The 13,294-nt window shown below is 44.6% G+C and overlaps 1 protein-coding gene across 9 annotated transcripts in view; it reads left to right on the top strand.

The window, feature by feature from the left end:
• pard3bb (par-3 family cell polarity regulator beta b) overlaps positions 1-13,294 on the top strand; it is a 118,987-nt gene that overhangs the window by 57,426 nt on the left and 48,267 nt on the right. For all 9 annotated transcript variants that reach the window (XM_029834790.1, XM_029834804.1, XM_029834786.1 and 6 more), the window contains 2 exons: positions 4,521-4,736; positions 6,907-7,135. In XM_029834790.1, coding sequence (XP_029690650.1) covers positions 4,521-4,736; positions 6,907-7,135 — 445 coding nt within the window. The remainder of the gene's footprint in view (positions 1-4,520; positions 4,737-6,906; positions 7,136-13,294) is intronic.

Raw genomic sequence — 13,294 nt, forward strand, 5'->3', positions numbered from 1 at the left:
CCCACCGCCAGGTTTTGTCGCCCTCCCGCCCTTTATTTCTCGTCTTCGTTCCGGCCAACGTCATTCAGGCTTAGAGGCTGACAAGCGGAGGAGCTTAGAACAAACAGCATCTGTCTGAGCGTGCGCGTTTGTCTGGGAAACCGGCGTGATGCGGCGGGAGGCTGGAGCAGTCCATTGTCTGGATTTCTCCCCAGCGGAACTTTGACTTTGATTACAAACCGTCACACATTGACGAGGCTTTGCCAAACCTGCGTCCTGAGAGAGCTGCGTCCCCCCCTCCCTGCAATTGTCTCCTCATTGCGCTCATCTCTGTCTCCGTGTCTTCCTCCATTGTTTCCCAGTCTCCAACTCTCTCAGACTTTGCTGAGGATTTTACCTGAAAGCTGACTTGTCAGACTGATGCAGATTGATGGATTAATTTGTCACAAGCAGGAGAGCACCTCTTTCTTTGTCCGGGTGCTCCTGTGGCTTCAGACGCACCGTTGAGAACAGCTGAACTGAGCAGTCGCTGCGTCTCCAATAGTTTTTAACTTTTGGCATCGCGGGTGTGCAGCTGCCTGTCCTGGTGCACGCGCTGTTATCTCTGTTATTACATACATGTTTCATAGTCTCTGTTGCCCATTTGCATGAGGAGCGACCTTTGACCCCCCCACCCATGTCCTACAGTAAGCCAATAAAGGTGAGCAGTAATCAGGAGATGGTCGTTGCCGTCAGTCGTTGCCGGTGCGGCGATTCATCTCCATCAGGCTCCACTCACAGATGCCTGACAAGGATTCTGCTGCATATTGTATGACGCTTGAGGGAAAATAGGAGAAGCCATTTGTTTCTGTCTGGGATGAATCGGTCTTCTAGTTTTATTCCTCTGTGACAGATTAGTTTTGACAGCAGTTTTAAGCGCTTATGGATGAGCGTGTACACTAACAATGAAGATGCTGCTGCTTTTAGCTCAGCTCCAGATGCTAATGCTCGAATCCTGACAACAAAGAAAATCAAATTAACTAATGTTTTTTAAGGGTACTGTCGCATGTACTGACATGCAAAGGTTGTACAAGGTACTCTTTAAATGGACCTTGGAATGTTTGAAAAGGTCTTCTTTTTGTTCCTTAGATGACCATATTGCTTGGATGAAGTAAAATGGGACAACACAACTATAAAGGGATGGTTTATAGATGTATAACTATTATCCGTTATTGCTCAATAAACTAGGTTTTGCACCTTTTTCTTACAAGATGGTTTTTCCCACAAACCATATTTATTTCTATGATTTGCATCGTTATTGCTCCGTATTTCCTCTTTTTATTGTTTAGTTGAGCAGCAGCCTCTGCGTTAAGCTCAGCAGCCACCAGTAAATACCACCAGGAGACCGAAGACGATGTCACATTTGATTTAATTAATGAATTTATTTTTACGTGGTTTATGTTGCGTGTGCCATTATCATAAAACACTGTGGGATAGAGAAGCCTCGTCTCATATGCAAAAGATTCAGCAGAGGACCCACGTGCGCCCACTTTATGGATCGTATCTATGACGCACAGACACACACTGAGGGACATAAGCAATTACACAAGCAGACAGTCTTAAGAGGCAGCCTTGATGTCACATTTTTCTTCACACAAACAACTGCAGTGACCAGACATTACGGACGATAACTTGGAGAATTAGAATTTAAACTCCATTTCCTTCTAAAGTGGGAGTTGGTGTACCAGAAATAGTTGGTGCGGAGTCGGCCTGGCTCTGACACAGCGGCGTGCTGCTAAGCCTCTCCTCTGTGTAATTTTGACTTTGAAAGTAGCCCGTTGCCGGCCTGCCAACCCAATCGCCTTGGGATAGCTTGGCAATCTCTGTGTTTATTTTATTTTTTTTCTTTCTCCCTCAGCATCACATCACTCTCTCGTCACCGCTCTCATCCTCGCTCTTTCAATCCCAGGCTCCGGTGCTTTGTTTTTATTCGGTAGCATCCCCTCGATGTCCTTTTTTTTCCTCTGACAAACCTCCACTTTCATATCATCTCGCCTCAAACCACTTTGTTACCGATGTCACTCTTTTCATCCTCGCTCTCTCTCACTCTCTCTCTCTGGCTCTCTCTTTTTAAAAGCAGCTTAATTCTATCATCTTACATTTGGACAGCAGTAATTACATTTGTGACACAAATCCTGCTACTCACAGCAAAACATATTGTGTGTGTGTGTGTGTGTTTGAGGATATTGATGCGCGCTCATAACCCGGCCCAGTGCCACTAAGCTATTTATGACACTATTTATTTCATCCCGTTGGCCAGTCTTTTGCAAACAAATCCATCTCCGTGCACACACGCTCCGTCTTGCGTGTTTGAAGTGACTGCCGCTGCCCTCCAACTCTGCAGACCTCTGCTGCAGGATGACTCCCAGCTCGACTCTGAATTCAACTATTGAAAGACAAGCATGACTGAACGCCTGTCAGGACGCCAATGCAGCCGTTTCTTTTGAAGTGTGTACAGTTGAAACACAAACAGTACGAGCTGGCTTAACTTTTGGCACGCAGGCCTCTCACTCACCAGTTTCAAAATATAACCTACCCTAGAGCCCTCCTGGGCTACCACCTTATCGTGGTGGAGGGGTTTGCGTGTCCCAATGATCCTAGGAGCTCCGTAGCCCAAGACCCCCTTATGACGAGTAAAAACATTGGTCCTAAGTTTCCCTTGACTGATGCAGGTCACCGGGGCCCCCTCCTGGAGCCAGGCCTGGGGGTGGGGCACGTTGGCGAGCACCTGGTGGCCGGACCTCTGCCCATGGAGTCCGGCCGGGCACAGCCCGAAGAGGCAACATGGGACCCCCTTCCCGTGGGCTCACCACCTGCAGGAGGGGCCAAGGGGGTCGGGTGCATTGTGTGTTGGGAGGCAGGGACCTTGGCGGTCTGATCCCCGGCTGCATGAACTGGCTCTAGGGACGTGAACGAGTTATAAAGGGATGTTCCTCGTGTATTTGTAAAACGTCATTAGTTGCTGCCCAAGGACGGTCCATGAAATATGCATCGGATGTGACTAGTGTGGATTTGGAACAGCAAGCTATCCCACAATGCATTTCACCTCAGTTAATGGCAGAAACTACATCCTTTTAAACAATCTTTTAGACAGATACTCCAGACGATCACAAGTTCATACTTGCAGATTAAGCATGGAGAGACCTTTGATATATAATCTGTGCTTATTAACAATACTTTTGTAGACCATGGCAGTAATCTCTGAACTGTGCCCCCAGAACACATCAGAAGTGTTCATGAACGTTCTTACACACTTGGCCTTTGTCTGACTGCTCTCCCTGCAGCCAACCTACATTATGCATGCATTCTTCATGTGTGTGTGTGTGTTAATGGTTGTTTAAATAGATGTGTATGTCACATCAGCCCTTTCCTCTCCTCTGCTTTAAAAAAAAAAGGAAAGCACACACACACATATTAAGGGCAGTGGTGTGTATGGGGAATCATTAGCTGAAGTGATGCAGGTTTAGCTATCATGAATCACAGTGGCATCATATCGACAAGCCGGGGCCAGCACGGAATCCAAAATGTGTGTGTGTGTGTGGGTATGTGTGTGAGAGAGAGGATTACCAGAGTTCTGAGCTGGCAGCACGCCCTGCCTTCCTCGCTGCTATCCCATTTTTCTCTGTCCTCCTTCCTGCCCCCGCCGTATTTCCCTGAGGAAACTTAATTTGTTGTCTCCCCCCGCCGTTGCTCCTGTCTCTCTACATCATTCCCACCATCGGCATCTTCCTTGTTCTGGGTGACCGAAAGCACCCATCAACTTCTCGCCCTCTTTGTTTTCCAATCAACAATCCACACAGGTGGGGGGAACATCACGGTGGGCTCCAGGCAAAACCGTGTTCTTTTTTTTTTCCCTCCACATCTTCACAGCAGGTGTGACCTTATCCTCCCTTCAATGCTTCCACCACTGCTCTGTCTCCTCCTCCGCTGCGCCCCTCTTCATCATCCCTTTTGCTGTGTCCCTGCATCCCTCTCTAATATCTCTCGCAGCGTACTTGTGATGATGGATGGTGAATCAGTGACAGTGAAGCCGACCTTGCATCCATCACACACTCTGCAACAGCATAGTTAACTACACTAGTTTTTTTTTTCCTTGTTTGCTTTTTTCTGCCCTCCTCCCTCACCCTCCAGAGTGGAGCCTTGTTGCTGAATTTCTGGCTTTTGGTCAGCTGGTCACTGGCTTTTAAACCCAATCACAGCTAAGCTCAGATCTGTAATGCTATATTACAATATCATCAGACATTTGCTAATTAGGAGACTTTCTGTTTACTATTGTTTTATCCATAGCACTCTTAGACATATTGACTTTGTTGTCTTCATGGGTCAAGGCTGCTAAATTGCTCTTTAGGGTGATGGGGTGAGAGATGTGTGCTGTTGGGGGTTTCTTCCTTCATCTCTCCAGTGACTGCCGGGGTATAGTCAAGCACCCCGTGGATCTCTGGTTGGGGATGTACAGTGGTTGTAGCACTGTTTTCATTCTCTTTATGTCTCTGTGTCCACAGCACTCCCAGCATCTGTGGAACTGGGACCTACCCTCGGCCTGAAGAAGTCCAGTTCTTTGGAGAGCCTCCAGACGGCCATGTCAGAGGTCAACAGGAACAACGAGTTCCTCCCGTTTCACCGCCCACGTCAAAACATGGTTCGGGGACGAGGCTGCAACGAGAGCTTCAGAGCAGCTATTGATAAATCCTATGACGGGCCGCCTGAAGATGACAACGGTAGGCGATGAAGAGGCTGATGTGTTTACAGTGCTGTCTTCAACTTAATTAAGAAACAGAAACAGAAAGTTTGCATAAGCAAAAGAGGTGCAAATCATGAAAACCCAGCTCGACAAAGTTTCTTTGTTTCCAATTTAACCAGAACTGAAAGGAAAAGCAAACCAAGCCACAGTCAGGTTCAAATTATAGAAAACAAAAGGGGCTTGGGGGATTCTAGCCAAAAGTAATAGGCCACCATCCCAGAGTTCTCCACTGAACCCACCTATGAAAATAACTAACTGAAGCACAGTAAAGGCTGAAAAACAGGACTGCTGGCCTTCTCCCATCCAAACTAAAGCAGCAAAGATGGAAAAAAACATCATCAACCACACATGTGAAAGAGCATTAGCTAATAAATAAAAGCTCAAAAATAATCTATAAAGAATGACCATATTCAAATTTCACTCAACCAGCATTATTAAGCTAACCATCAGGTTTAACTGCTGACTGGACCGTGAATTTCCTCCTTGTTTTCTGCAACAATCCAACAACAGGGTTTGATTTGTCCAATGCAACAACCCAAAGTTGGGCAAGGTTACCGCAAGAACGCCAGGCCTCAGACTGTCAACACCTGTGAAGCAAAGCAACAGTATCAACTTACGCTACGGGAGTCAAACGCGCTCTCGACTTGAGTTTTATATATTTATCCGGGAGCTTAATGGCATCTGCTGCTTGGTTTGTATCACCGGAAGGTGTGCCTCCATTCCCAGCTGTGTTATTAGCAGCAAACTCTTATCAGTCACCACCAGAGTAATGAGCAGGCCTGATTCACATCACCACACTCACACAGGATGGGACTAATAGAGCATGTCAACACAGCACACACGCAGCGGCCACATCTGTCACTATCTTTCTAAATGTTAAACACTTAGAGGGCTGCTGTTAATTGACAGAGAACAGTTCTCCAAAGCATACTGGATCTTCATTTCAGCGACCGCTTGATTAGTAGAACGCCGGCAGCGCGTGCGACCGAGCGCAGTTTTGACAGTGCAAATGCACAGGAAGTAATTATTCTGGGCGAGTGTTGGAGATGATGCACGGCAAACTGAATCCCCATCAATGCGCGGCGTTGCAGCAGGATTTGGTTGTCAAGAGACGCATTTAACAGAGGCTGGGGGTCGCTGAGGTCTCGTGTCAGCTGGGATCGGGTGTCGCGCTCAACAGTTTCTGTCAGTCAGTTTTTCAGCTTGTGTTTTCTGTCTGATATCTTACTTGCGTAACACACACATATTATATCGATATCATACACACACACACACACAGATTTTATAACTTAACAAGATACAGAGACTGTTTAACAAAAGAGCCGATTTCTCTCTCTCTTTCTGTGTGTGTGTGTGTGTGTGTGTGTGATATCATTATAATGCAAAGCTCAGCCTCCAGCCTGTGGAAGAAGTAATGAGCCGTCACCGTTTACTCATCTTCTTTTTTCTTGTTTCTAACAGTTAATTAATAAGATGTAAAGCTATCAAATCTGCCATGAAGACATCGCGCAGGGAAAGTTTGGAAGGGTGTGAGTGTCTGTGCGTCTTTGCCGGGCATTCTTTTTTTATAATATAGTCTTCACGCTGAAGTCTTTCTCTCTGCGATTTGGCAGGTGTTGCCTGATTTTACGGCCGTTATGAGTCATGTTGGCGTCAGCTGAATCCAGAAACCTCATGTTTATGTACCACTGGCACTCACTTTGTCCAGAACCAACTCCAGCATGATAACTTGGAACTTGAACACTGCTGATTGTTGCCGATAATAGAGGTGATGTGAATGCAGGCCGATCGTGTAGCCTCGTTTGCTAAAGCAGCAGAATGTGGTTTGCGTCAGGTGATGTTACTGGATGTTAATCATTAGTTGTACTTTGCTAACATGGAGTGGATTATCTTGTCATGCTGTCTGTGGTAAGATAGACCCTCGTGTGTCCCACGTGGCTGTTGAACTTTGTGACACTGTTGAATGCTAGTTAAAGCTAATTAAACTAGCATATCTCATTTTAACATTCAGCAATAAAGTCTTAATTTTGATATGCTATTCACAAAAGTGTTTTAAATTAAACAGAAGCTAAAATATATAAACTTGTCTATTCTGATGTTTTCAGTTAATCATATAATTTGTTTCTCTCCGTTTTTGTTCACTGCAGATGATAGTTCTGAAGTGAGCTCGGGGCGCGACACCCCTGCCAGCAGTTCTTCCCGCCAGGGAGCTGTGGATCGGACGGACGACAAAGGCAAAAAAGACAAAAAGAAGAAAGTGAAAACAAAGAAGAAAGAAAAGATCAAAGGGAAAGTTAAAGAGAAGGACAAGAAGAAAGCGGAGGAGCCAGAAGAGACGGAGAAGAAAAGCAAAAAAATCGGCTTTGCTCTGTTGAGGTAAGTTTTTTATTATTGGTCTTAAAAAGGCCGATGACTGTACTGATTATCTGCTGGTACAAGTAGACGGCTGCTAAACATGAGAGTAGACCACATCGTACTGCAGATTTAATGAACACGGACTTAATTTACTCTTGTCAACAACACATTAATTATTAACAACGCTACGGAATGAAAACAGTGCAGTCGGGCTATGAAAGGTCTGTGAAATGAGTGGAACACACACACACACACACACATACACACATTTTCACACACACACACACACAAACACACACACACACACACACACACACACACACACACACAAACACATGCACCAAAAAAACAAAAAAACATGTTTGTGCCCTCAGTAACCTGGAACCTGCTCTGCGTCATTACTCAGTTATAGATGAAAATATTACAATAAGCTCAAGACCCACTATATATATACAGTATATATATTGTAAAGTATTTGGAAATTATTTTAAAAGAAACTGTTTGTTTTTAACATCTTGCACTTTCATGCACTTTTACATACATTTTACATTTTATTTGCACAGATGTGGCAAATAACCCACAGAATATCTCTGTGTGTGTGCATGTGTGTGTGCATGTGTGTGTGCATGTGTGCGTGCGTGCGTGCGTGCGTGTGCATTTTCAACTTCCAAATAGGCACCCCAGTTTTCCTGTGAGGTGTGTAAAATTAGCAGTTTGAACTATTTCACGTGATTAACTTTAACACTCCATCTTCCAGCGTGAACGAGGTTTAGACAGATAGAATCAAAGGGGGAAAGTGTTGTAATGAGCAATTTGCACTGTCTGCCTTCATTTTGTGCTAATATCATTTTTTTCCCCAGTATTTTGAATTTCACATGACCATTAGATACAATCTGTAGAAAGGAGGCCCAGGCAGCAATTTGATCCACAAATACACACACAGCCTCCTTAAATATACCTACAAAGCAGCCTGTGTGAACCAGGGCAGAGAAAAACACTTCCATATTTCACCTTCAGATTTAATCTCATGATTACTGTATATTTAAACTCAAACATGATGCGATTATCCTAATTGATTCAAATTGTAGGTAGTTTGGTTCAGTGAGGTTTTTTGTTCAATTCTTCACCTCTTTGCTTCATATTTTAATCTTTATAAAAGGTCTCTTTATCATTTGTTGGTTTCCGGGTGGAGGCACTGCGATGGCGGATGTGGAAATCTTTACAGCAAGCATGTGTACATACGCTCATTCCTGAGAACCTTCAGACATACGCCGTGAATCTGGAGTGCTACGACATGTTTACTAGCGACTTCACCCGGGAGTAGCTTTGTCCGCCTCTTGCTTTACATCTTTCTTTTGTGTTACGCTCCCAGGTGGTGTGCGAGACACCTGCACGTGTGTCCTCTTTACATTCTACCTCTCCCATTCCATAGATGCTCCACGACTCGGTGAAGGTTAAATCTTTGATTACAGTCCCCACAGCCTGATCATCATCCCTGCATGCACCTATCTGTCATCTATCATCTCATCTAGCAAATCATTCCCCTGAGAGTCTTCAGAAACCACATAATGCGCGATGAAGGCCTCCTTTTCCTCTTCTTCCCCTCTCGCTGCCATATTTCTCTCCCCTCTCGCGTTCTTCTAATCTTTGCTTCATTTCATTTCTTCCCTCCTGCCTCTTATAGCCGCCTATCTGCATTTGATTGCATGTAATGGCGTTGGATTGGCGCCATTCAGCACAGTTCAATCCGGGCTGGGCCGCTGATTTGTCACATTCAACCAAAGCCAGCTTTGATTGGCCTAATGATCCAGCGGAGAGATGGGCTGAGATTTACTCCAGCGGCTGAGCTTCTGTCAGGGTAAATGTTACTGTTGATCACTGGATGCTTCGTGTTTTTGACCCATTTCCTTCCAAAATGCTCGACGTCTTTTTGCCTCTCTACGCTTCCATGTCTTGTTTCATTAATGTGGTTTAAAAATATTTAAACCTTTTGCTTTAATTATGTTACACCTATAAAAATATATGGGCGTCGACTCCAGGCTTCAGATTCAATTCTATAAAGGACTAAAGAGATTCTAATCCAATCAGATACACACCGATCCATCAAGGAAATGCACTTTTTTTGATCAGCAATCCAGTAATAATTGAATTTTCTGACAATCATTTGCTTGTGACATATTCTGGCACTTCAGTGTGTAAGTCAACAGCGTTTGTGCGCGTGTGTGTTTTGCTGGACTGGTGACCCCTCCCAGGGTATGTTCTTACCGCTCACCCGGTGATTGCTGTGGGAAAGACTTCAACACACCAGATAGGTCTGGATGTTATAGTTTTACAGAGCCTGATTTAAGTATTTGTAGTGATGGAAAAGTTGAAATGTGGCTTTTTGTAATGTTTTATTCACAGAGTTAGACCAGGCCCTGAATGGGTTGGAATGCTCTTTAAGTGGACAGCTGGTTCTGTCATCTGAACTGCTGCCACCTGCCAATCACAGGCAGGCAGGCGCGCGCGCGCGTGTGTGTGTGTGTGTGTGTGTGTGTGTGTGTGTGCGCATCATCATGAATATTCATACGATGATAAACTGCAATTGGTCACACAGTCAGATGGTTGTCATACATTTGGCACATGGTTGATGAAAATCCTGCTTGTTTGTGAGTGTGTGTGTATGTGTGTGTATGTGTGTGTGTGTGTGTGCACATGGTCTTTTGTTTGTTACTGGTATGATGGTTTTGCTTCAAATCTTTCCTAGATTATCAAGATTTAAACCAACATACCACTAACAAACGAAAGACCACACATGTAAACACACACACACGTACACACACAAGCACACTCGCCTACAGCTTTATATTAAAGCTGTACAAACCTTATTGACACGGAGCTGGATGGTCTTGAGTCTGTCTCTTCAGCAGGATGAGGAGCAACAGCGAAACAAATACAAATATGCTAATCTGTTAAAAATTCAACACATTCCCTGGATCCAAAGCTGAATTGGGGCTGCTGGCATCATTACATGTTTATGTGCTTTTCAGTGTGTGCGTGCTGTCCTTTTTCAGATAAATGGCGGTGTGAATTTATGAGAAACTATGATAATGCATGCGGCGTTGCCTGGTTTTAATCATGGAAGGCTGCACTGAGTTTGCACATATATTTATGGCCCTGTTGCATCTGCAGTATATTTCCAGTATATTGAGAATGCTCTTCCAAATTTATGCTGATGAGAGCAGAATGTCAAACTCTTGATCCAAACACACATACAACATTATTGTGTAAAATAATCAAATGACGTTGTGAAAACCCAAGTAAAAGGTGTAACGCTTAAATAGAAAATAACATTATCAAATGGAACATGTGGGCATTCGGGATGGACTTCTGTCATCACTGCCATAACTTCAGATGAGCATCAGATGTCCCCCATAATGCTTATGATGCATCAGCGTGTCAATCAGTTAGATTAGCTAATCAGTGCACTTGGCATCTAAATGTCACGGTCAGGCGTGCAAACGCACAGAACCAGTCGGGAGTTTGATTGAAGATCTTTTTGCCGCCTTTTGACCAGACGTTGTCCTTCATTGTTTCATAATTAGAGAGCGCAAGCTTGAATAAGATGAGGGACCGACCAGCTGCCAATCAAATGCGGTGACAGGAAGTCATTGGAGTGTCGCGGACTCGCGTCCTGTCTGCCAGTCTTCTGTGCCTATGCGACTCTTTTGTGCCTCGTTCCTGCGCACTGTCTGTTCCCTCGCTTATTCATGCAAGCGTGTTGGTGCGTGTGCTGGTTATTGTGGCACACCTGTCAATCAAGCGGTCCCTCGGGGAGCTATTTGCCAATGATAGCAATGAGAAGCGTGTAAACGGAGTGACAGAGAGGAGGGACGAAGAGCACAGCTGAAGAAAAGAAAGGCTTCAAAGAGTAACAGTAGTGAGTCACAGATGTTTGCCCTTGTTTTCAGTTTGTCAGTGGACAAAGATCCACCGTCTGCTGGTCTTCCTCACACCCCATCTGTGGACATGTGGACATGTCTCATTAATGCTACATTTTTGGGGTTCTGGATGGCGTCTTTTTCAGAGCTGCTTCAACTGAAAAATGCGGGTTAAAATATTGACGTGGTGATAGAAGGGCTGAAAAGGGAGGGACGTGATGGAGAACAGAGGGAAGCTACCGATATTTAACTATCAACAGGAGTAACGGGGTGTGGATGTAGCGGTGAGGAGGTACTTGTCTGACTGTTTCACATGGAACTGATTTAGCACCCTTGAAAATATTTAAAAATAAACATGTTAAAGCTAAAGCAGAGCTTTGAACGTACACTAAAGAGAGTTTTATCAGTGTGTTTCATTTAAGCAATGTATTTAAAGAGGTCAGTCACAGATTACAGCATCCTCGATCTAGAGGTACCAGATGCCAAATCCTGATTTTGTTGTGTCTGTAGGGTGTCAGCATCAACCATGTTCAAAGATCGGGCCTTCACTTTTCCTTCCCCACCTTTTCCTGCACAGATGGAACCCTTGTGTACACATCTAATTAAACTGTTGTCACATGCAAATGAGTAGACATGCAGTTTCCATACAGTCGGAGGTGTTAGGTCATCAATATTTATGAGTCGTCATTCTGTTCCCACTAATGGCGGAACAAGAGGTGATTTATTTTTCCTAACTGGCTGCTAATCAGTTAGGAAGAGGTTGTAGATCTAATCTGGACAGATTTGTGATTGACAGGTTTTGAGTCTGTCTGTCACCCTTAAAAGGGGAGCAAAGCTGGGAGCCGTCGACAGAAGATGCGCCTCAGCTTCAGCGCCCCTCGATTCCTACTGAGAGGTCGGGAAGTGCACACTTGTGCAGGACAGAGAGCATGAGACGTGAGACAGGACACTTTTTGAGTAGTGGGGTGAAAAATGAGAGCCCGCTGGAGAGAACAATGAGAGGAGGTAGAGGAACGGTGAGGGACCTGTCATCTGAAAACCATCCCTTTTCCTCCCTATTTGTTTACTCTTTTATTATTTAATGAATAAGAATGTTAGAATCAGTGGGAGGCTTTTCATTTTTCTGTGGAGCACCAAGATTGTAGCAGTCTCTCTCCTTTTCCCCACTAACATTCCCAGAAACTTCTATCAGCACACTGTCTGGCACGTGCCGGGTGTATGGGAGAGCAGCAGCTCCACCTCCCAACAATCCTGGGGAATCTCAAAACTCCCACCTTCAGATTAGCTTCTTATTTGTGGGAAAGTTTTAAGGTTGGGGGAAAGTTTTTCCCCAGATGCGTTCCGAGAAAAAGCGCTTTTGAAAGTTTTTGAAAATCCCAGGTAAATGATAAAAGTGCCCCTGATGGGGTTTCTACAGATAAGCCCTCTTCTCTCAGCACACTTTTACTGACCTTCTCAGTGTTTAACAAGTAGTTGAAAGTAAGCTCCTTTCAAAATGTATGCATTTTATAATGTCAGTCATTGTGAATTTTGATTAAAAAACATGGATTTCATTCTCGAGGGTCCAGTGACCACGCATTACGTGTCAATTATTTGCAAACCACAGTTCAATCTTTAAATAAATCGAACATTTTTAAGACTTAAAACCCAAAATACCACTATTGTCTCCTTCACACTGAGGCCCTTAGTTCATCTCATCTTATCTCCATGCTTTTAGATTGAGCTTCTCTCAGTTTAGTCTCTGCTCGACGAGCTGCGTCAGTGTTTTCAGGCTGGTCTTTATCCTCAGGTGAGCTGAATCTCAAACCAAAAATTTAAAAAAAGAAAAAAGGCTTCAAGTTAATTTATTTGTCTGTACGGAATCTCGTCCATTTCATTTCCTCCTTAAAAGCTGATGCAAGAGAAGAACTGAGGTTAACAGCAGAGACGCGAGTGGAGAAGGGGATGAGAGAGGTTAAGTGCTTGGAGAGAAGTGTTTGATACTGAGGGGGTGACACGCTGATCGGCGCGGCGAGACGGTGGCGAGTTAAGCTACGGATAGAACGAAACAGAGGCGAGGGTCACGGAAGCGAGGGGGTGGATTGGTGAGGTAAAATGGCAAAAAGGAATATGGATTAAAAAAATGCAGAGAAGCGGAAGAGAAAGTTGAAAGAAAGGGTAATCCTCTAACTCTGCAGGTAGCGGTAATTAGAAGGAGGCTTGTCCCCTGTGAGGGGAGTACAGGCCACTAATGCACGCTGCAGGCTCTGAACACACGCTC

This window comes from Takifugu rubripes, chromosome 1 (assembly GCF_901000725.2).
Source record: "Takifugu rubripes chromosome 1, fTakRub1.2, whole genome shotgun sequence".
In the NCBI taxonomy this organism is placed as follows: Eukaryota; Metazoa; Chordata; class Actinopteri; order Tetraodontiformes; family Tetraodontidae; genus Takifugu; species Takifugu rubripes.